Raw genomic sequence first — 21,408 nt, 5'->3', positions numbered from 1 at the left:
AACGGCCCAAGAAATAACGCTTCGTAGATGATTGAACGGTTCGATCACCTTGTTGATATTTTCTTTGACGGCTGCAACTTTCTCGGTCCTGACTAGGCCCTCGTCGACTAGTTTCTTCATCTGGTCCCTTCTCATGGCCGCCGTCTTCTCGATGATATTGTCGGGATCGCCCTCGACGTCCGTGGCCGCCACACCGCTCGACAGCTGGCCGGAGAGTATTTTTTCGTACGCGTCGACGATGCCGGGCTCATCTTTCTTGACCTCGTCGTAGGCTTGGTCGAAGACTTCCACTTGCATGCGTGTGACTTTCTCTGGGGGCGGCAGCACTTCGTCCGGAGGCGCTGATGATTGATCTGGAGGTAATGGCGCTCCGTCTCGAGGCGACAGTGCTTCGTTCGGAGGCAATGACGGATCGCCATCCGACGCAGCAGCGGGTGCCTGCGAGGCTGCGGCCCTGACGGTCGGGGATGGCGAAGTTGTTCTTGAAGTTGTGAAAAGCTTGCGAGCTTTGTCTTTGAGTCTGTCCATGATGATAGCCGAGTCTAGTTGCTTCGCGGAAACCGGTAACTCAGACCCTGAGTATGTCGCAGGATGGAAAGAATGATGCGTAAAGGAGAGAAGTAGGACAGACAAACGCGGCGGGATATTTGCAACCCCTCTTTCTGCGGCTGGATTCTTGTGTAACCTGCGGGTTATCTAAGCCTCCGGCTGAAGGCCCAACCTGTTGTGCTGGAGAGCTGGTATTGCAGCCTATATATACGTTGGGTGTATATCTTCAGATTTCGAAAGTCTGGAAATTGTTCCGTGAACATTTACCCCTATAGAAGTTTTAGAATTCAATATCTTTTCTTTTATGTTTTATATTGCTCTATGAAATTCGTCACGGCCCGAATTGCAGGCTACAATGTCGTCCAACAACTGAATGCCGCCCCACTTGTTTCCTCTTGTCCCATCTAGATCACGACGAATCACCTACAATAATAGGTGAGCCAGTAATACTCCCGGCCTGGATCAGGACTTGCTTACTTGATTCTATCTATGAGACCTGGTGAACCTCCGCGGGTTTTTACAATACAAATACACTTCAATAACACATTGATAGAACGCTGACCTAACTCAACTATCAACACACTTAGCGACCTAGGCTGTCTTTCCTAAAATCTCTCTGTCGTCAACAAACCCCGTTTGTCAACTTCTTTAGGACTTGAATTATGGTTGATTTGAATTCATGGTGCAAACAAGGAGGGGAAAAAAAATAGGAAAAGAAACCAAATTCGAGACTAGGTAGACTCAAACAAACTTACTTCACATAGTCTAAGCATGTTATCACGGTCAACAAATTCTCCACTGATGATTTATCCACTGCATTTGCATTATCGCTACACGGGAGGTAGTTTTTAGCGATTATAATATAGTTTTCCAAACCAATCTCGGCCACTATAACGACCCGTGCCGCAACCAGCCCTCCACCCCTCCAGTATCCAACCGGTCCAGGAACAACATGCGCAAGCAGCAACAAGGTTTTGGATCAACCTCCGGACCCTTCCCAGGACACAGTCATTGGCTACACTGAAAGTGAAAGTGTGTCGCCGATTTGCGCCGTGAATGCAGAGGATTGCTCAGGCACAAGGGGGGACAACTACTGAATAAATAGGGATCATCTATAAATACACAGTACTACCAATATGGAGAAACCGCACACTGATTTGGTGCAATCCTGCCCGGGAGAAAGCAGTAGAAGCATAAGAAAGGGTACATGGCATAATTATTGCTAACTACTCCTTACAGAGAGGGGCTATAGCAGGCATGGGAGGTATCGTATACTCCAATACTAATAGAATAAGATAGAAAATCTCATATTCTTTTTAGAAGGAAACGCAGTATGTAACGGGGATATATAGGCGCTAAATATACAGGTAGCACAGGCAACAATCAAATTCGCTATTGCAACAGAGAGACTTAGCATAAACTAGAAGCCGTAAGTACACCAACTATTTAGCTTAAATCCCAGTAATATTATTCAGTCTCATTTTAACAAACTTTTACTTCAGCTGCTAAAGATAGAATACCAAACGCATAAAGAAATTGGCCTTCAAGTAAGCTTCTCATAGTATATTTGCCAGATTGGACTAGTCAGTAAAAAGTGAAATTGTAGAGCTTCAGGTGATTATGGAAAAACTCTACGGAGTACGAAACGTAGATAGCTTAGCGCAATAGCCATATAGGGTATGTCGCCCTGGGCGGAACAATCCAATCCCATAATCATCATCTTATTGAACATCAAGAATCTGATGATATGAATTAATCCGCCTGCGAGCCCAACGCGAGTCTTTCTGTGACCTCTGGGAAAATTCTGGTCCCACCGCATCCGGCCCACGCCGCTTTTCCACTCACAACCCTAGGTTCCTGGTAATCAGAGGACGTGGTAACCAGGATGTGCGGTGTTTTTTTATATTTTTTCCCTCTTCTCGTGGTTAAATTACTACACTTCACCCGCTGCATGTCTCTAAATGGCAAATTGGCCGTTCATTGTCCGGGTTGAGACGTTTCCCCGGAATTAGTACCCCGCAACCTCCCCGGAGCCCACGCATAACTCTTGCGTCCTCCGGTGGGGGACGGAATCTTGGCGAGGGCGAAGAAGCTTAGGAAGAAGAGTAGGGATTAGCTATAAGGTAGTCTATGGAGCTCATGGCAGTACGTAGTTGGACTGCTGTTACGGAGAACAGACAATACTGCCCCTGTCAGTGCGTGCTTCACCTCCACCTCTACGTCGGCCAAGCCCGGCGGGGTAGCAAGAGAAGTTGTCTAGGTCTGAGGTTGACTGAACGTCGTACTGACAGACATTCGGAGCATCTGACATAGACTCTTGGTGTTAGAATGGAATGGTGCTAGCCTTGCTTTGCTTACTCTGCCCACCGGCATCTTGTAAGGCTCGGGTGTTTTCATCTGCCTTTTGACTGTACTGGCGGCGGACATATATAAGCCGTTCACCAGAATCACTACTCTTCGTTTCATCTTTTAGAGATGACCAGCACTCACAACCTCGTCTTCACATCCATCACCAGCAACCGCAGCCACCATGAAATCAAGTATCGCCAACGTCGCCGCTTTTTTGCTGGCTGTCTCCAAGGCAGCTATTCTGCCCAAGCGAGACGTACAGGGTACAGCGACTGTTAATCTCGCAGTATCTAACGATGTTGCGGATGCCCTTGGGTCTGGATTCATCTATGGCTTCCCTGACAATGGTACAAGCGTTTCTACCGCCATCCCTGATCATTTCCTCACGGACATCCGTTTCCAAACTGGCCGCGCAGGAGGCGCACAGACCGACTCTGATGGATGGATGAATTCTGGAAGGGCTGGATATACTGGCCGGTTCGATTCCACCCTCTCCAACTACCGGACTGCGCGAAAGTTCGGTGCTCAATTCATTATGCTGCCTCACGATATGTGGGGTGCTCAAGGCGGAATGTCGGAAACTGATCTCCATCCCGGCGACAACGGTGACTGGACCGAGATGGAACGCTTCCTTGACCAACTCATATCCGATATGCAAGCAAACGATATGCTGGATGGTGTTATCATCGATCTCTGGAACGAGCCGGATCTGGATGGGTTTTGGCATCGATCTTGGGACCAATATCTCGAGTACATTGGGCGTGCCCACAAGATTTTCAAGTGAGTCCTCAGACCTTATCACTCTTGATTGATTACCGACCTAATTTTCGTCTATAGGGCTCAGCTTCCATGGAATTCCATCAGTGGACCGTCTTCAGCTCACTCGCCTCATTTCGACAATGAGAAGTGGCAAGCCTAGTGCTCCTACATCAAGGCCAACGACACAGTTCCAGACATCTATTCATGGCACCAGATTGGAGCCTGGGAGCGCGAGCCTGACACGACGATCCCCGCCCTGAACCAATTGAAAGAGGAGTACGACTTGCCTTGGCGGCCAGTTCATGTCAATGAATACGCGTGGCCAGACGAGAAGCAACCCGCCACCTCAGCTTGGTATATCTCTCAACTCGAGCGTCATGACATCAGAGGTCTTCGTGCCAATTGGGAGGGTGGTTCAAACCTGCACAATTTCATGGGAAACCTCATTGCCAACAACGGCGAGTACTACTACCCTAATGGAGACTACCGCCTTTATGAGTACTACGGATACATGAAGGGTACACGGGCCGCAACCACCGCTTCTTCAGATCTGCTTTTCGATGTTTTCGCGGTCAAGGGAGACTTTGTCAAGATTATTGCAGGTACAAGGCTGACAACTAACACATACAACATTTCTATCACTGGGCTGGACAGCGTCGGCTTTCCGCAGTCTGGCAATATAGGCGTCCGCACCCTGCGCTTCGACTGGGCTGGCACGACTGGCGAGGTTGGGCCTCCAGTGGATCTCGGCGTTCAAGTTTACGCGTACTCCAATGGCCAGGTAAGTCGGCTAGTTTTCATGAGTCGATCGATATGTGCTAACAGTTATCAAGTTGACTTTGACCGTTAATCCCCCGGACACCAATACTGCATATGCTTTTGAGTTCTAAGTTGAAATGAGACGTGTCTTACGTACAACGACAGACCATTCATATATTCTCCCAAATAGCCGTCAGCGCTGAGGTGCTTTTCTAGAGAGCCAGGTATAGTAGGTCAGTCGGGTTCTAGGGTGGATTCCAAGATGTCAATAACAAGTGTAGATGGAGACATGAGCCTGGATGGAAATGTTAGAGGGACATCTGATACAGTGCGGAGATCCGCTTTGTAAAATACCTCGAACACCCGCGAAGTTGGCAAACCAAGGGTCCCTCTATTGGAATAAGTCCGATTGTGATATGTAGCTCGTTCCGTATGAAACCTGGTTTGGCCTCGTGCGCCGGTGGGGGAGCGAATATCACTCTGTCAAATATTAGGCTATATGCGCTATTTGCAGGATCGATATCCTCGCCAATCATAATCGGCCATACTTCCCCGTGACTATAATAAAATGCTCTAGATTTTGTCTGGAGAGTCACAATGCAACATAAACTTGCCGCGTTGATATCGAGGAGCCCCAGCTCGGACACGAACACCGCTTGCGCCATCAAGTACTATTCCTGTTGCATTCAAGGTGGAGAATCAAGGTCATACGTTGCAGTTAGTTCTAGTTGCTTCGATTGTGCTTAACTCCAGTGGAGTATTAAGGTCGCGAAATACTCCGGGTTGTTTTGATTAATGTGGCGGACGCCGGCGGGGTATCGAGGCCTGGAGTTGCACCCAGTTGTTGATCTCGCTAACTCCAGTGGAGAACCAAGCAATAAGGGGTTGCTTGGCCCTGCACCAAAGGTCAAAACAGGTCAAAATCCCGGGGTTATGCTGCGGCCAAATTTGGATGATCCCATTGTTACATCAACTAGATGCCAGTAGCCTTATTCGTCACATGGTCATGATATGGGTTGCTGTTACATCTAGCAGATGGAAATAATCATATACTCTCGGCCGGCATGATAATCTGACAAAGAGACATATAGTATCTAAAGGCCAAGATATATGTTTCTGCCTCCCTCAACTAAGCACTCCTCAATGTTCCTAATAACTCAATCCATCATTCTAGGATGAATAATAGTAGAAATGGATAAGCTTTGAAGGGTCTCCCCTCAATCTGCACCATCCTTCCATACTCTCTTTGCCTTTCCTAGCTACGACTGTAAGACCTCTCCCAGGCAGGCATTGTCTGCCGCCTAAACCAGGAACCGTCTCAGTTATCCATTTTCCTTGAGTTTTTGTCCAGTAGGCATGCTTGAGCATGCCCTCTCTGTTCGTCCAAAACACCTCTTGATGCTGGCTATGCATAGATACAGCTGCGATAGCTCCCGGGATGGCCTCGTCGTCTGATATTTTACTGAACTTCCAAGTAGGGGAATCGGCTTTCCAATATCCCTGCCAGATCTTGTTATCTTGGCCAACGTAGAAGAAGTTCATATTGCTGCCTTCGTTCGTGGCTGATGAGCGCTGGAGGGTAACAATCGAGGAGGCTGTATTAGCGTTTGCGGCCTTGTCGATGTTTGACCGAGTCCAGCCGGATGAAGGAGTCCAGTACCGACTTTCTAGGACCCCCAAGGCTGTAATCCAGAATATTTGCTGGTGCTCACTGTTTCGACTGTTGGATTATATGGTGTTAGTGGCAGTTCTATTTTGATAATATTTGTAGAAACGCTAGGAATGGGATCTAGGGAGATGGGTTGTAGAAAGGGGTATTTTTAACTTACCTCAAGGCTGCGATGGGATCCAAGCTCTTCGTTGAGACTCCTCCCCAATCTGGCCCAGAAAGCACCTGGTTTGGATTCCACCCACTGCCGGCGTCGGAAGAATATGTGTGTATAACATATCCCTGACGACTCCCTGTTCCCGGGTAGAAGAGCTCTATGGTGTTGGAAAAGGAAACTGATGCGATGCCAGCGTGAGGTGGAATCGGCGTCGACAGTTGGTCAATCCCACGTTGCCACTTTCCCTTTGGGCCATCTCGACGTATGCTGCGTATTCTCACCTGATCTTTGTCCACATAAAAGAGTTCTTCGTGACCCGGAAAATTGGAGATGCTTGCAATCCCGCCATTCGCGTTCTGACCGAGTAAATTTGACGTCCAATTTTCGCCTTCGCACCAGTGATGAGTGATCACGTTCTGTGGCTCTGCGATGCCTGCGACACCCATGACGTAGAAGAGTGAGATGCAGTTGGGGCTGGGGCTGATTGAACTCAGGCGAGTAAGCTCAATCGCCTGAGCTCCTGCGAGTCGCGGGTAAACGTCCCAGGTTTCGACAACCCAGCCCCTGGCACGCGCATGAAGTTCTCCATTGTCTGTAGAATACGGTCTTTGCTTAGTATGACTCGTACTCGAGAAGAGAAAATGATTGATCCTTTTTTCCTTCCAGACTTACTTCCATCAACAGAATAGGAATCTGAACTATTGGTAGGTTGCTCCAGGAAGTCGACTGGAGTAGCAAGTGCTGCTGTCGCAAGGAGACTCACAAGGGAAATAGAAAATATGGATTTCATTGTAGAGTGAAAACTGGGCGGGACCAATGAATTGCTGCCTTTCAACACTACGGTCCCCTGAGCAATGGACGGCCTCGTTCTACATATATATATGTCTGTGAACCGGCAAAAAGCGCATGGACGATAAAGCGTAGAAGTTGCAAAAGAAAAACACGCCATATAACCCTGGTACTAAGCTTAAAGCCAATGCTTAACCTTAGAATAGAATACGAAATATTCATACAGGCCGCTTACTGCAGCGCTAGCAAGGGGGATTAGCAGGGTGGATATACTTAACACGAGAAGTGCCCTGATGTCAGACGGAGGGGCGCCAGAAGGCATACCAAGTCCACAAGACCGGGTTCAGGATGGGTGACGCCCTACCACAACAACCGAAAGCGCGCATACTGACCGAGGTCGCACCGGGTTAGGGTTGCAGGCCCATCAACCCACCCACATATGCAGAGCTAGATGAAATAGTCCCTCGGGATAGGGCAGAGTCGTCCATGGTCTGACGGGAACAACACGAAGGACGGATAATATAGAGTTTTTCACCTGACTGGGGTTTATTCAGATTGGGTATTCAGCAAATGCTTGTCGATTATGGACTGGGTCTCTAGCATAACTCGGTTCGCAATCGCAAGATATCAATCTAGGGTCTTGTTTACTATGGTTTTCCCTCCAAATAAATAGCAGTGATTTATATAGCTTACTATCAGAATAGCTGGTTCAATATTACCCATAAATAAATAAATATTAGTGAAGAAGAAATCCTTTAAATACTGCTCCTTTCTTGTAAAGCTGAGACTGCTTAACATCGTGTTTTTGGACACAGCTGAAGGCACCTGCCTGCTGGCACAGCGCAGACCACGTCAGCAAGTCGAGCCCGCTTACTGTAGCGCTAGCAAGGGGGATTAACATTACCGAAGAAGAAATACATAAAAGACTGGCGCCTCGAGGCTTGTACATGGTAAGCGCTAAAGTAAACGATTCTGACGTAAGATTAGCTAGCCTTACTCAAAAAGCATTGCTGTCAAAAGTTTACGTGCTATTTTTATCCATCTGCAAAGCAAGATCGTCAATCAACACCAAGCCACCTCGGTAGGTAATGTGGAGGAGCATAAAAGCGTTGTCCCAACCTCACACCACATTTTTATAGAAGCCAATCACAGGAGTGCATGGCCAAGCTTGTTTGAGAATCATCGGTAAAAGCAGGAGGCGAAGTGGCTAGGCTAGGCCGAGCAGGAGGGAGACTGGGCATTGAACGATCTGACTGGCTTATGCTATACGAAAACCGCATTCTGCATGTAAGTATTGGCCCAAGAAGATGGACAGGATACGAAGAAGGCGAAACTAAAGGAGGCGGAATAGGAAAGGCTAACTTATGGGTTATTTGTACTTGGTCTACATAGCTATATAACCGCGAGGAACATTCTCCTCAAAGTACGAGTAGTTTACAGCCTCATAATCAGTGTCTTTAGCTCTCGAGACAAAATTCGAGATTGCAATTTCAGTGTCTTGTTCACTATGACTAAGCTTCATCTCGCCTTGCTTGGACTTGCCATCTCCGGCATTTCTGCTGCGCCACAAGGTATTGAGCCACGCCGGACAGACGATCAATACTATGGTCCGGCTCAATGTATGTTATCACCTAGTGTGATCAAATAGTCACAACACTAACGATCTAGTCTGGACCGAGGGACACTACAGAAGCAGTTACGATGGTCGGAATGGTTTTCGCCTGCACGACATCGATGTGCGAACCCAGAAATGCAGTATGGCCACATGACGAACCACCAAGCAAGTGCAAGTAATTGATATATACACTAGTGACCCACAAAGAACTCTCCACGAAAATCTGGCACCAGAACTATGTTGATAAAATCTCTTCATATTTCATTGCTTCAAATGTCGCCTGCTGGATTTTTGAGTATGCTCATCCTCTTCTCTCTGCCCGAACCTCTACCTTGCATATTGCTAACGAGCACTTTCACCCTAACAGTAATGGCGATTGTACGGGAGTATCTGCCTACGTAGGGGCGGGCTGGAATGCGGATTTGAGAAATAACGATTGGAATGACAGGATCGGGGCGATAAAGTGTCGCTATGCCTAGACTTCTACCGACTTAGGAGACACTGCCGGAGCTTTCTTGAAGGCGCTGCTGCCCAGGTGTGACAGTGCTGGCATACTGCCGATACGTCGCCGATCATACGAGGCTTTGCAGGGGTTTGTTTTACTAGTAGTAGGTATGCTTACGACTACTGACGCGAGAGGGTATGGACTGTAGTTGCGAGAGCGGAAGACTAGGATCACAACATCCTTGCTGGGGTTAGCTACAGTAGAAGATTTTAGGAGGTTTTACTGGCGCATGGACAGTGACGGGACATCATAAGCTTCAACAGTTGGATGGAACGAGAGATCCCTGTGAACTCGTGACGGCGAGACTTAACTTTCTATTTTCACTGTTTTAGAAACAATCCACTCACGCAGGCTGTTTTCCATAACCTCCTACTACGAAAAGGTTCGTTCCAATGAAACGATACATGGCGTGTCTCATCTTCTATCATAATATAGGCTTAGAAGCGCAGAAGACGTCCATAGGCGCGCTGAAACACTAATCAGCACCTGTCTTTACTATCTCTACTATAACTCGCCCCCGCCAACACTATTCTTCTCCTGCTCACTATCACGACCGCTTGACAGGGGAAACTCTGTATAGTCGCCTCGCATTGACCCGTCGGTCATCTGCAGGTGGTCCAGCCAGCACTCCACGAGTTTGAGAGAGGATGCAGGCTGGTCGTAGGGGACCTATCAACCACAGATTAGAAAACAGATCAGAAAGAAATCACCAGAGACTCACCACGTGTCCAGCCTCCTCGACTCCAACAAGCCACAGATTCGACCCTGCTTTGGCCCGGCCAGCTCGGCCGATCCATGGAAGCTCTTGCCAAGGCGCGACGCGGAAATCAGTTCTGCCTCTTCAATGCATGGTACGGAGAGCATCTAGAACGCCGTCAGCGTTGCAGATTATATCAGTCACGCCTGCGTAGACGAGGACGTCGTCAGAAGAGTAATTTTAGCAATGAAACCCCATATATTTCTGAGTCTTTTCTTGTCGCTTTAATTTCCACTGCTTCCCTAACTTAGAGCACACTAAGGCTGCATCCACAGTGTAACAACTAACAGAACAACAGCAGAAACTGGACCTGTATCTCCGTACTCCATCACTTGTAATTAGTGTGAAAATCATTACTGATCTTCCCGAAGCTCCGCAGGTTAGTAATCAGATATCCATTACTCGTACCAAAAGATGGTTAAGGTGAATGCCTGAACATCATTCCTGCTTGTTAAGCTCTTGACGATATATGATTACTGAACCCTCCGGCTTGGCTGGATGCTAATGCATCTCATAATGTCTTGGTTGCATCTTTCTACAATGCTTGTGAAACTGGGTATGGGTGAATAGTAATCATCGTTCATCATATTTACGTAAAGGCGTCCGGCAACTATAAATTACTAATCGTGACACCATTAACAGACACATGGCCTTCGGGATAGTTATTCAATTGCTACAAACAAGTGAAGCGGTGTCTACGAATTGACGGCATGGAAATAAATATAAAAAAGAACCCATAACCCCACCGGCTTAATTTCCTTTCCTCATTGTCGCGTAATAAGTCACAACTCGCAACTATTCGCCATAATCAACGACTCCAAAATGGCATCTCACACCAGCGAGGTTCCAATTGTCTTTGTGGTAGGAGGGACTGGTGCTCAGGGGATTCCTGTTATTGAGGGCCTCGTCAAGGATGGCAGTTACAAAGTCCGCTTCCTCACCCGCGACCCCGGGTCTGCGAGAGCGAAGCAACTCATTGCTCTTGGCAACACTGAACCCATTGTCGGAACTTTTGCCAGCGAGGAAGACCTCCGAAAGGGATTTCGCGGCGCCCAATACGCATTTATCAACATTGACGGGTTCAATTGCGGAGAGAAGACCGAGATATTCTGGGCTATTCGGAGTTATGAACTCGCCTTAGAGGAGGGCATTCGGTTCTTCGTGTATGGCAATCTCGATTTTGTCTACAAGAAGAGCGGATACGACCCAAAGTTCCGTACTGGCCATTACGATGGAAAAGGGCGGGTTGCCGAATGGATCCTACACCAAAACAAGGGCCCACGCAATGCAGCAAGGATGGGCGCCGCAATCTTTACCACGGGCCCATATATTGCAATGTCAATCGCAATCGGCACTCCCATGAGCCCTACGGTTGAGGATGGCGTGGTGACATGGCGTGTACCCCTAGGCGACGGTGCCGTTTGCCATGTCGATTTGGATGACTGCGGGTATTACGTGCGCTGGCTTTTTGATCATCAGGATCGAGCGAACGGGTTGGATCTCGAAGTTGGAATCGACATGGTTGCCTACGACGAAATGGCCAAGGCTTTTGAAAAGGTGACTGGGCACTCGGCGAGGTACATCGATACCGATCTAGACACATATTGGACTTCAGGCCCTTTTGGGGATGGATCGCCGAGCAGCGCGTATAACTCGGATATTAATGATCCAGCTGCGATGAACCTGCGCCAGAACTTCACTGGGTTTTGGAACATGTGGAAGGCTTCGGGCGGTAATAAAGGTGTGATCCAGCGAGACTTCAAACTTCTTGATGAGATCCACCCAAAAAGAGTCAAGTCGGCGGAGGAGTGGTTCAGACGAGAGGAAGCAAAGGGGATTGAGAAGGGCTTGGGAAACCTTTGGGATCGGGTAAACAACCTCAAGCCTGTATTGAAGATTGCAGAGGATGGCAGGAGGGGCCGTCTGTAAAGTACCCCAGTTTATCGGCGTTTTTTGTTCATCAGACATCTAAATGCTCTATATAACACTCCCTGTTGTAATCGTTATGTCTGGCGGAAGTATGCTCCTGTAGACCAATACAAGCTAGGACGCCACATATCGCGGGCGCTCAGTGTTTCTCCCTTGTCTCTCCTTGTCAAGAATCTTTTTCTTAAAATGTTCCGCGTGGGACTCTTACGTACCACTTCGACAAATTGAATCCCACACTGTAACTATTTATCCCTTCTGGCAGGGGTGACTTCTTGACCCTACCTGATTTAGTCACAATATTCGAATAGTATTCGGCCAAGGAACGACCATACGATGGCAATCCCCGAGAGATATTTTCTGGCATAATCTATCAGCGCAAGCTACCGGCCCAGTGGCTATAGCTCGATCCCCTCATGCCGCTGTTCCTCCGCCGGAGTTCTTACGTCACAATTCCCGTCGTCAACTTGATTAGTGAACATCCCGGCTCTCTGGTCACCTCGTATGAGTAATCAGACCGAAGACCCGCCACACCGCGATGGATGATCAATTCCAAGCCTAACAATCCCTCGACCGCATCGCACAATCCTTGTCGCGTCAGTTTCCCCTCTTCTATTCGCGTCACGACACACACTGCAGCATGCCCCGAGTGACCAAAAGGAAGAAGAAGATTGAGGATGTGGAGGTACGTGGGTGTAGGTGTGGCTTCTACATCCCGACCCACCTCCGCCCCTGTCTGTCTGGAATCCCACGTTAATCACGAATGTCGAATCCATCTGACCGCGTACTCACTGCTTGTAGGCAAATCGAGAGCGGAACCGCCAGGCCCAGCATGACTTTCGCCTGCGACGACAGGCTGCCGAGGCAGCAACACAGCGTCGACTAGAGCATCTCGAGAACACGATTGAAGAAATGAGCAAAGTCTTCATTGGCTTCTGCGACGACATGCTCAGTACGAAGGAGCTCGCGAGCCAGCCCCACTTGATGGCTCGACTCCAGCACTCTACGACGCGGGTTCTAGCTCTAGCTCGGTCGGTTTCAACCACGACCAAAACAAGTGCGGCTCGAGAGTCGGAAGGCGATGGAAACGATATACAAGACGGTGCAAGAGACGAAGAGAAGCTTCCAAAAATGCCATCGAGACGGAAGACTGCGGACTCGACCTTACCCCAAGTGTCGTGCCAACGGCCCTCGGTCGGTGTAGGCGCCGACACCGACTCGTCTACTACTGTCGACGTAAATACAGATGACTCGATTAGTATGGACATGAGGAGAGGCTTAAACGGCATTGCAGCTGTCGTCGGACAAGCCCAGATGCACACGCACGAGTTTGACGCCAGCTCTTTCGCGGTCCAATTGGTTAAAGCCACACTATCTCACGCATCCCTGGCTCTCAACGGCGACATATACATACGCGCAGAAGATATGGAGCGAGCTTTCGGCTCAATGCTACGCATTCGCACACGGCAGCAGCTCGCGACCAGCATGCGGTGGATGCTCGGGCCAGGGAGAGATGCCATGTATCAAGCAACGGGCATAAACTGGAATCCCGGCTCTACCAGAGGAGCGGAGGGCTACTCTTACTCTGTTCTGCCCCACAAGCATGGCCACTACTCAACCTCGGACGCAGACTCGTCGTCGGACAATTTCAACGATCGACCTGAGCAGCCCGAGTTCCTCACTGCGCTCGGCGTACAGGAACAACTTCAAAGCCTTGGGGCCAAAGTCCTCAGCCCAGACACGATGGAACTTAGCATCAGCGGATCCGGATCCACCGGAAGCGACACCAGGAGGCCTTCTTCTAATTTTCTCGCTTTCCCAACGGCAAATGCTCTCGGCCTGGCCGCTCCAGCACGTTTGGTACTCCGGCTCAATACATTCCTTCTCGCAACCAATCTGTCTCATGGGGCCAAGTGTCTCGGAAAGGGACCCGTGTACCCACGTCACGGGATTGCAAAAGCTATAGAGGCATCCGTAATACTTGCTCGTGGGGGGTGAAGCCGTGGTCTGGGGACCACGTGGGGAACTCCAAGGTCCATTACATTCCAGCATCTTGTTCTCCACCTCTCTTGTTCGGGCCGAGAAGCTCCAGTAGCGTCACTTCTGCGCCACAGCTAAGACGCTGTTGACATGGCATCATTTTTATTTACGTTCGGTTGAGAAAAAGGTCTATATCCTTTCAGGTAGTAAGAAAATTTCAACTATAAAGAGTATGCAAACCGTTACAGATTTAGAGAGCCCCTTGACTTTTATCGCAAAGCCTTGTTGTTGAAGTGATCGCCACGAAACTCGGGCTTGTATCCACTAAGCTTGTAGACGTGGGCAAGGCTGCTGTAGACGTAGAGCCTGACCCCTTCTTTAACGGCAATTGAAGTGGATCAGGCTTTCCAAGCGCCCCGGTTGGAGCAAAACCAGTAACTTGGCGGCGATTCCTCCTACGTCATGGCGGCCGATAATCGCATTGTTCGTCTTGAAATGATCAAGGATAAGAATGACATCTCCGATGACGGTAGATAAGGTACAGGACGTATCTCCCATATCGGGTACGTCGGTATGTGGGTACCTACGAAGGGTGGGACAGATAATTGGTTGGCTCTTTTCAAAATAAGCCATTTATTTGCTGAAGGCATTGGAGTTGCTACGGAAGCCGCGGGGGATAAGAAGGTTAGCAGAAATAGCCAGGAGATTTCTGGGGCTCGTGGGGTAGCCATTTCGACTGTTGATATAGCCTGAGTTCCATCGAAGCCGTTCATTACAGCCCCTCACTTGGGTATGAGCAAGAAGGATCAAGTTGATGAGGTTATATCTGCCATCATGTTTTAGCATTGCTGAAGTAGACAGCATTGATAATCTTTATCCTCTCAGGGATCCTTTTCGGTCAGATTGATCAGGACAATAGTGTTCAAAGCGATGATGATGTGTGATTGCTTAGTCCCGGATGGACCGGGCTGCTCGGAGAGGGGTATTCTGTCACTCCCTTTGGCTCAGGTCATGATGTTAATCTGTCAGAGGTTTTGTAATCTAATGTTATCTTCCAACATGCTCCTAAAAGGCATTTAGATCAGCTAGACGAACAGTCTTGTCTCATAGTCTGAATAACAACGTTGATGGCGACGGAGGTGCAAAGTTTGCGGTACTCATCCCTCAAACTTCATCTCCGCACCCCGTTTTCTCGCTGACATACTGAGTCCATTATCACACTTCTCTTCCCGTCTAATCAGGGCAGAATGAAAGCAAGTCCACTGCTTCCGCACCCGCCTTAAAGTGGGCGGCCCAGTTCTTTCTGTATAGGGTAGTGGGGGCAAGTTCCAGTCGACACATAACAATGCCATATCTCAGACTGCGGAAATAACCAGGGCCGAGATCTTTAGCGTCTCCGGTCTCGAGCCATGCGATAACATCGGAGATACCGTGTAAGTGCGTATACCCGCCTGACCCTTCGCTTCCTCCAACTCCCTTTGAATTGCGGTGGAAATGTAAACTCGAGGTTTCCATCTAAATGATATCTTCACCTTGAATCTCTACCTTCAAGGACCTTAGACAAATCATGGCAGATTCTTTACTCTCAAGGCATCTTCTGGTAGCTGCTTTTGTAGTGGTCGGGAACAGGATGAAAATGGAGGACGAGGGATCCCACGTATAGCTTAATCTACTCCCCGGATGACTGTTACCTCGAACAGGTTAGAGGCTAAAAGAAACGAACGATAAAAGTAACCAGGAAGCCTCACCCCTGCTTATCAACACCAGTCCTCTGCACTTGGCTGACCGGCGACCCACAAAATGAACTTGGCGGGACTGGCTTTAACAATTAAAGACTAGTTTGATGCAGGTTGCTGACAGCTTCGCTAACCGAAAGCGGAGGCTAATCCTGTTCTTGTTCACTCAAATGTTGATCACAGCATACCGTAGTTTTAAAGAAGCGAGTGATCTTGATAAGGGAATTAGTGGATATGTTAGACCCCGATTTTTGAATATGATAGACCCCAAATAGTGGATATGGTAGACCCCAATCGACCCCAATCCTCGCAGCAAACTGTGTGCCATGGTGATAAGGGATTCCCTTGATTAACGACCCTTCCATATTCAGAACTGAAGCTAAATGACGAGGGGATGGTCCAACTTCTAGATAAGAACCTTGAATCTATTGATTTTAGTCTGATAAGTTCCCGCATGAACTGTTTGTCACTGATTACCGTAAGAAGATTTGCTAATATGAGCTGTTCCATGATGATACTAAACAGACTGTTTGGGAGGAAGTATATAACATTCTCATGCTCTCCGCTGGTTGACATAAAATGATCAAGCAACATTGAATGCTGGCTTCCCAGTGAGTTCTTGCCATTAAATACTTTGGCGAATTTTCTTGATACGCACTTTACAACGGACAAGATGAAGTCACGACATCTGCTGCTCGGCCTATGGATGTCCTGCCTCACGCAGGCAAGCTTAGTCGACAATGGCCGAGTCGTAACTCTCGGGGACATCCGTTATTATGTTGGAGGCATCAGCATCGGCCAATTGGGCAGCAACTGCACCAGGCAAGCTACCTTGGCTGCAGCATCTATCCCGGGCCACGATATCTTCCCCATGACGGTTGTTGAGACCTCTTCCGAGGAGTTTCAACCTACTGAGCTCCGCCAGACGATAGCTCAATATGCGGACCAAGATGACGTCTTCACGTTGCCATTCACGAGAACAATTTATCTCCGCTCTACCACAGCCAAATCGCCAGCTATCAACGCCTCGGCCTTGGCCAAGGACCTACAGGATTTCGGAACTGCTCTCTTTATGTCCACTGGTGGCATTTTCGGGGATGTCGACGGCTTCACTACCGGCTCCATCAGTACGGATTTGGCGAAAGGTCCATACTTCGTCAGCGCTGCCACAGGCGACGTCTACAAGGCGCACCGACTCTACGATGACGACTACCTCGCCTTCATTCAAGGAGTCGTGGACGACGAGAATGGAGGATACATGTCTCTGTCGGCAGTAACGGAGAATGTCATGGCCAAGAGTATTGCGGTCCCATCCAGACTCTACTCTACGCCAAGTGACGAGAAACCCCTTGCCGGCCTCCGTGTTGGTGTCAAGGACATCTACCATGTTAAGGGGGTTTCTACCAGCGGAGGAAACCGGGCTTATTTCTACCTGTATGGAACTCAGAACACCACTGCGCCTTCCATCCAACGTCTCATCGATCTCGGTGCCGTTCTCGTTGGCAAGATGGGTACGGTCCAATTTGCCAATGGAGATCGTCCCACTGCGGATTGGGTCGACCTTCACGCTCCATTTAACCCAAGAGGAGATGGGTATCAAAACCCCAGCGGCTCTTCTACTGGACCTGGTTGCGGAATTGGTGCTTACAGCTGGCTTGATCTTGCAGTGGGCAGTGACACTGGCGGCTCCATGCGTGGACCAGCTGGTGCCGTCGGGATTTTTGGCAACCGGCCATCGACCGGCGCAATTTCTATGGAGCATGTCATTCCACTGAGTCCCGTGTCTGACTCGGCAGGTATCTTTGCTAGAACTGGAAGCTTGTGGGCACTTGCAACGAAGGCGTGGTACCCTGACTTCCAGTCCAACTACACCTCGTATCCCAGCAGAATTTATCGCAGTGTTGCACGTGGAGCATGGTCTTCATCTGACGATCCCGCTGTGTTGAAACTCGTAGAGTCCTTCTACGGAGCACTCGAGGACTTTCTTCAGGTGAATGCGACCATGGTCAATCACACAGCACTTTGGACCGAAACCCACCCAGAGGGCTCAACAAGTCTTGCCGATATGCTATACTCGACGTACGCAGTTTTTGTCTCGCATGATCAATGGAAGCTACTTGGAAAGCCCTTCTTCGAGGACTATGCAGAGCAGCATGACGGACGCCAACCGTACATCAATCCGGGTCCATTGGCGCGTTGGGAATGGGGCCAAATCCACGCAAATGACACCGTCTATGACCAAGAGTTGCGAAACATCACCATCTTCAAGGAGTGGTGGGAGACGGAGGGATACGGCCGACACGACCCCGAGTCGTGCTCTGAAGGCCTTTACGTCTACACATTCATGGCCGGCGTACCCTCATACCGTGACGAATACTTCGAGGCACGAACAACCCCACCACTTGGCTTTGACGACTCATCCATACCCGTTATGGCTGGCGCCCCAGAAGTTGTTGTCCCTATCGGAGAGGTGCCCTATGAGAGCAGGATCACAAAGAAAACGGAATATTTACCTGTTAGTATGGGGCTTAGAATGGCAAGAGGATGCGACTATGTTCTTGCAGATCTGGTAAAGGATCTTGAGAAAGCTGGGGTTCTTCGAGGTGTCGCTACTGGATCGAAAATGTACCCGTAGATGTTGGATGAAAACATAGGAGACCTGGCCTCGGTATTCGAATGCAGTTGCGGCTGGTTTCGAAAGGAAGGAGTAGTGTGAAGACTTGGGTGCGACGGATAGATTAAGCAATATGTGGTAGCGGTGCAAGTCTGTCTCAAATACCTAATATCAAGGTCTAAACCACTCTTTCAGTATACTTTGGGTGCATACTAGCTTGTCTAGACTAAGCTCTGTTCCCTTAGCCACAAGTCTTGCCAATCTAAATAACTAGACACTCTCGCCGGGGTAAGTGTTTGCTATCGGACAGGGTCACGAGTCGTCTAAGCGCACATTCGTGTCATTCTTGGACCGAGACACGTGAAGATATCTCGGCCAGGCGTGTTTTCTCGCGGGATTCTATCCCGACAACCTGGAACTTTGCCCGATTCGCACTGGACCAAACCACAGGGGTCTTGACCCGAGCCACCGGTTTGTGGGGCTGGAGACTCGGATCTCGCAAGATCTCGCAACCTCGCATCCGTTACGAGAAGTGGAGACCGGAGGCTACACCAGGCCGGTCCATCCCCGCAACCCCAGGTTCTCGATCATGGAGCAGCGGGGTAGACTCGGGGGGACGTAGTGTGAAGTTCTCGACGGGCCTGGTTGCTCTAACCGCAACAGGATTCGATGGATCACTCTGTTGCAGAGGAAGTTGCTGCTAAGCTCACATCGAGCCTCGTAGCTTATACTTAGAGGGCTAGGACCCCTTGGGCATGCGCTCCGATCCTTAGCTTTGCTCCATGCGGTTGACAGTGACGGCGCCATGTTCGGCTTAACAAAGCCTGGCCTCCTAGTCTCCAGGGCAGTTTCTTCCAACCAACGATGGAAGAATGCCCCAAGTTTGAAGGCTCTGTATTCCCTTGCATTCTCACTCGGCCACTATTATACCGACAGTCACAGGTGGAGACCTTGAGACGATTACCCCTGTACTCAGTACACGCATTATATAAGACCTGCGTTTCTTGGAGTCCTTTCTTCTCACTTCACTCTTCACTGCTTCCCTCCAATCCTAAATCGTTACTACGCTTGAGAATAAGACGCGCGGTTCCCTAGCCTCAACGGAAGAAACTGCCAGTATGTTTCGGAAGAGGAATCTCGTCACAAACAATGCTGCTCCAAGCGCAGCGCAGTTGACGGCCAGACAATCACTGCTTCCCAATCTGTCGGGTAAGCATCGTGTTATTTGACACAAGAGCATGGCAATACTAATATCCTCTGCTTCACAAGTCACTACGCTCTTCTTCCTTTGGGGATTCGCCTACGGCCTTCTCGATGTCCTCAACTCGCACTTCCAATCCCTTCTGAATATCAGCGGCTCCATGGCCTCGGGTCTGGCTGCTGCTTACTTCGGCGCGTATTTCATCTGCCCACCTACGCTTTCCGGTTACATCGTCCGCCGATTCGGATTTCGGGCGACGTTTGTTACGGGTATGTCAGCGTTCAAGAACCCCCATGCCCGGAGACGCAACTCTTACACTATTCAGGCCTGTTTATTCTAGCTGTGGGGTGTTTACTGTTCTGGCCCTCTGGTGTGAAGAAATCTTTCGCGGGCTTCTGTGGCTCAATGTTTGTGGTCGGCTGCGGTCTGTAAGTTAGTCCCTACGCTCAAAACACATTGTATGCTTACGACCCTCTAGCTCTACCCTCGAAACAGCCGCAAATCCATTTCTAGCAATCTGTGGTCCGCCAAAATATTCGGAAATCCGCCTCAACCTTGCTCAAGGCGTTCAAGGCACAGGCTCATTTGTAGCTCCGCTACTGGCTTCGCGAGTGTTTTTCGCACACACACTCAATACCGAAGACTCACTCGCCAATATGCAATGGGTTTACCTAGGCGTTGCCGGTTTTGTCGCCTGCCTTATTGTGATCTTCCTCGTCATTCCCATGCCAGAGATTACAGATGCCGATATGGCTAATCTTGAGGGCGAGATAAATGACTCCAACCCAGGGCCGTTTCGCAAGCAGTATAACCTATTCTTGGCCGTTTTCTCACAATTCTGCTACGTGGGTGCGCAAGTTGCGGTTGCTAACTACTTCATCAACTTCTGTCTTGAACAGGGTAAAACCCATGCGCAGGGCTCAGATCTTCTTGCGGTTGCCCAGGGGCTCTATACCGCTAATCGATTTATTGCAGCTGGACTTATGATGATGCCTGCTTTTAAACCTCGACTTATCCTAGCCACCTACCTCGCTCTTTGCAGTATTTTTATAGCTATTGCTATTGCGACTAAGGGGGCTACATCTATCGCATTCCTTATTCTTGTATTTTGCGCCGAGTCTGCATGCTTTGCTTGCATATTTGCTACCGGTAATTGCGATTCCAATCATGTCCCTTGAACCGCTGTTAACATCTTGAACTCTAGGTCTGCGTGGCCTTGGCCGGCATACTAAGCGAGGCGGCTCCTTTCTCGTTGCAGCTATTTCAGGTGCTACTGCCTTTACCCCGGCGACCGGTGCTCTTATGGATGCTACCAATGCGTCAACTGCGATGGTCATCCCCTTGACCGGATATGTTCTGGCCTCGGTGTATCCACTCTATATCAATGTATGGAATAAAGAGCTTATGGACTCTCATCGTTCCACTATGGTTGGCATCGAGCCCAAGCCCCAGGAAAAGGAAGATGTCGAGAGAAATTCTATGGAGAAGCAGGGTGTAGCCATTACACAAGAGTTGGCTAATTAGATGAAGGGACATTAGTTACACTCGCGACACATAGTAAGGATTGTCTTATGGAAGCGAGTATTGCATGCCAGTCTCTAGAAAGATAGATTTTAACAGTGCTTCAACGTGTGGTTCATCACTTATCACTAGGGGAGCTCAGGACCCCATCCCAACAGATTTTGCCACCTCGACGAAGAATTCAAGTGTGCGTGTGATCTTGCGGTGAAATTGTTGAGCATATGGCTTAAAAAATCCAGAACTCACCTACACTATATTGATAGTCATAACTGTTTTCCGGGTTTTTTTATTAGTCCCGCGCGTGCATTATTATGAAGTACCTGTGCAACCAAGTACCTAATCATTCTCTGCCTTGCCTTAGGTCGCCTGAGAACATTCGATTTCCCAACTTGCGCGCCTCATACATTCACGAATACACCAAGGTTGGCGCCGCTCGGAAGGTAAAGCATGTGCCATGGTAATTATGGAATTGGATGATTTAGACGGCCTTGTTAAGATAAATGAAGCCGAGACTGACTAGTT

At 49.1% G+C, this 21,408-nt stretch overlaps 7 protein-coding genes across 7 annotated transcripts; 5 read left to right on the top strand and 2 right to left on the bottom strand.

Moving 5' to 3' along the window:
• Positions 1-3,079: 3,079 nt before the first annotated feature.
• On the top strand, positions 3,080-4,547 carry BGZ61DRAFT_536956 (glycoside hydrolase superfamily; the record flags this gene model as incomplete). The annotated part of the gene is made up of 4 exons (XM_046254478.1): positions 3,080-3,678; positions 3,736-3,761; positions 3,852-4,438; positions 4,491-4,547. The coding sequence occupies 4 exons, from the start codon at positions 3,080-3,082 to the stop codon at positions 4,545-4,547; spliced, it is 1,269 nt and encodes a 422-aa protein (XP_046099298.1).
• Positions 4,548-5,586: 1,039 nt separating this feature from the next.
• On the bottom strand, positions 5,587-6,688 carry BGZ61DRAFT_362637 (uncharacterized protein; the record flags this gene model as incomplete). Its single annotated transcript, XM_046241379.1, has 2 exons — positions 5,587-6,136; positions 6,246-6,688. The coding sequence occupies 2 exons, from the start codon at positions 6,686-6,688 to the stop codon at positions 5,587-5,589; spliced, it is 993 nt and encodes a 330-aa protein (XP_046099297.1).
• Positions 6,689-10,730: 4,042 nt separating this feature from the next.
• BGZ61DRAFT_362400 (uncharacterized protein) lies at positions 10,731-11,837 on the top strand (the record flags this gene model as incomplete). The annotated part of the gene is made up of 1 exon (XM_046241355.1): positions 10,731-11,837. The coding sequence occupies one exon, from the start codon at positions 10,731-10,733 to the stop codon at positions 11,835-11,837; it is 1,107 nt and encodes a 368-aa protein (XP_046099296.1).
• A 637-nt stretch (positions 11,838-12,474) lies between these two features.
• BGZ61DRAFT_508905 (uncharacterized protein) lies at positions 12,475-14,020 on the top strand (the record flags this gene model as incomplete). Its single annotated transcript, XM_046251977.1, has 3 exons — positions 12,475-12,519; positions 12,636-13,032; positions 13,129-14,020. 3 exons carry the CDS (start codon positions 12,475-12,477, stop codon positions 13,830-13,832), a joined length of 1,146 nt encoding a protein of 381 aa, XP_046099295.1. The 3' UTR covers positions 13,833-14,020.
• Positions 14,021-14,106: 86 nt separating this feature from the next.
• On the bottom strand, positions 14,107-14,628 carry BGZ61DRAFT_459146 (uncharacterized protein). Its single transcript, XM_046246859.1, has one exon. It carries the CDS (start codon positions 14,585-14,587, stop codon positions 14,270-14,272), a length of 318 nt encoding a protein of 105 aa, XP_046099294.1. The 5' UTR covers positions 14,588-14,628; the 3' UTR covers positions 14,107-14,269.
• A 1,544-nt stretch (positions 14,629-16,172) lies between these two features.
• BGZ61DRAFT_459145 (amidase signature domain-containing protein) lies at positions 16,173-18,337 on the top strand. Its single transcript, XM_046246858.1, has one exon. It carries the CDS (start codon positions 16,224-16,226, stop codon positions 18,183-18,185), a length of 1,962 nt encoding a protein of 653 aa, XP_046099293.1. The 5' UTR covers positions 16,173-16,223; the 3' UTR covers positions 18,186-18,337.
• Positions 18,338-19,282: 945 nt separating this feature from the next.
• On the top strand, positions 19,283-20,889 carry BGZ61DRAFT_362243 (glucose galactose transporter; the record flags this gene model as incomplete). Its single annotated transcript, XM_046241343.1, has 5 exons — positions 19,283-19,373; positions 19,434-19,634; positions 19,691-19,793; positions 19,844-20,514; positions 20,570-20,889. The coding sequence occupies 5 exons, from the start codon at positions 19,283-19,285 to the stop codon at positions 20,887-20,889; spliced, it is 1,386 nt and encodes a 461-aa protein (XP_046099292.1).
• Positions 20,890-21,408: the final 519 nt, after the last annotated feature.

The sequence above is a fragment of the Ilyonectria robusta genome (assembly GCF_021365365.1).
Source record: "Ilyonectria robusta strain PMI_751 chromosome Unknown BGZ61scaffold_22, whole genome shotgun sequence".
Lineage (NCBI taxonomy): Eukaryota > Fungi > Ascomycota > Sordariomycetes > Hypocreales > Nectriaceae > Ilyonectria > Ilyonectria robusta.
This window is presented reverse-complemented; position numbering and strand designations above follow the sequence as displayed.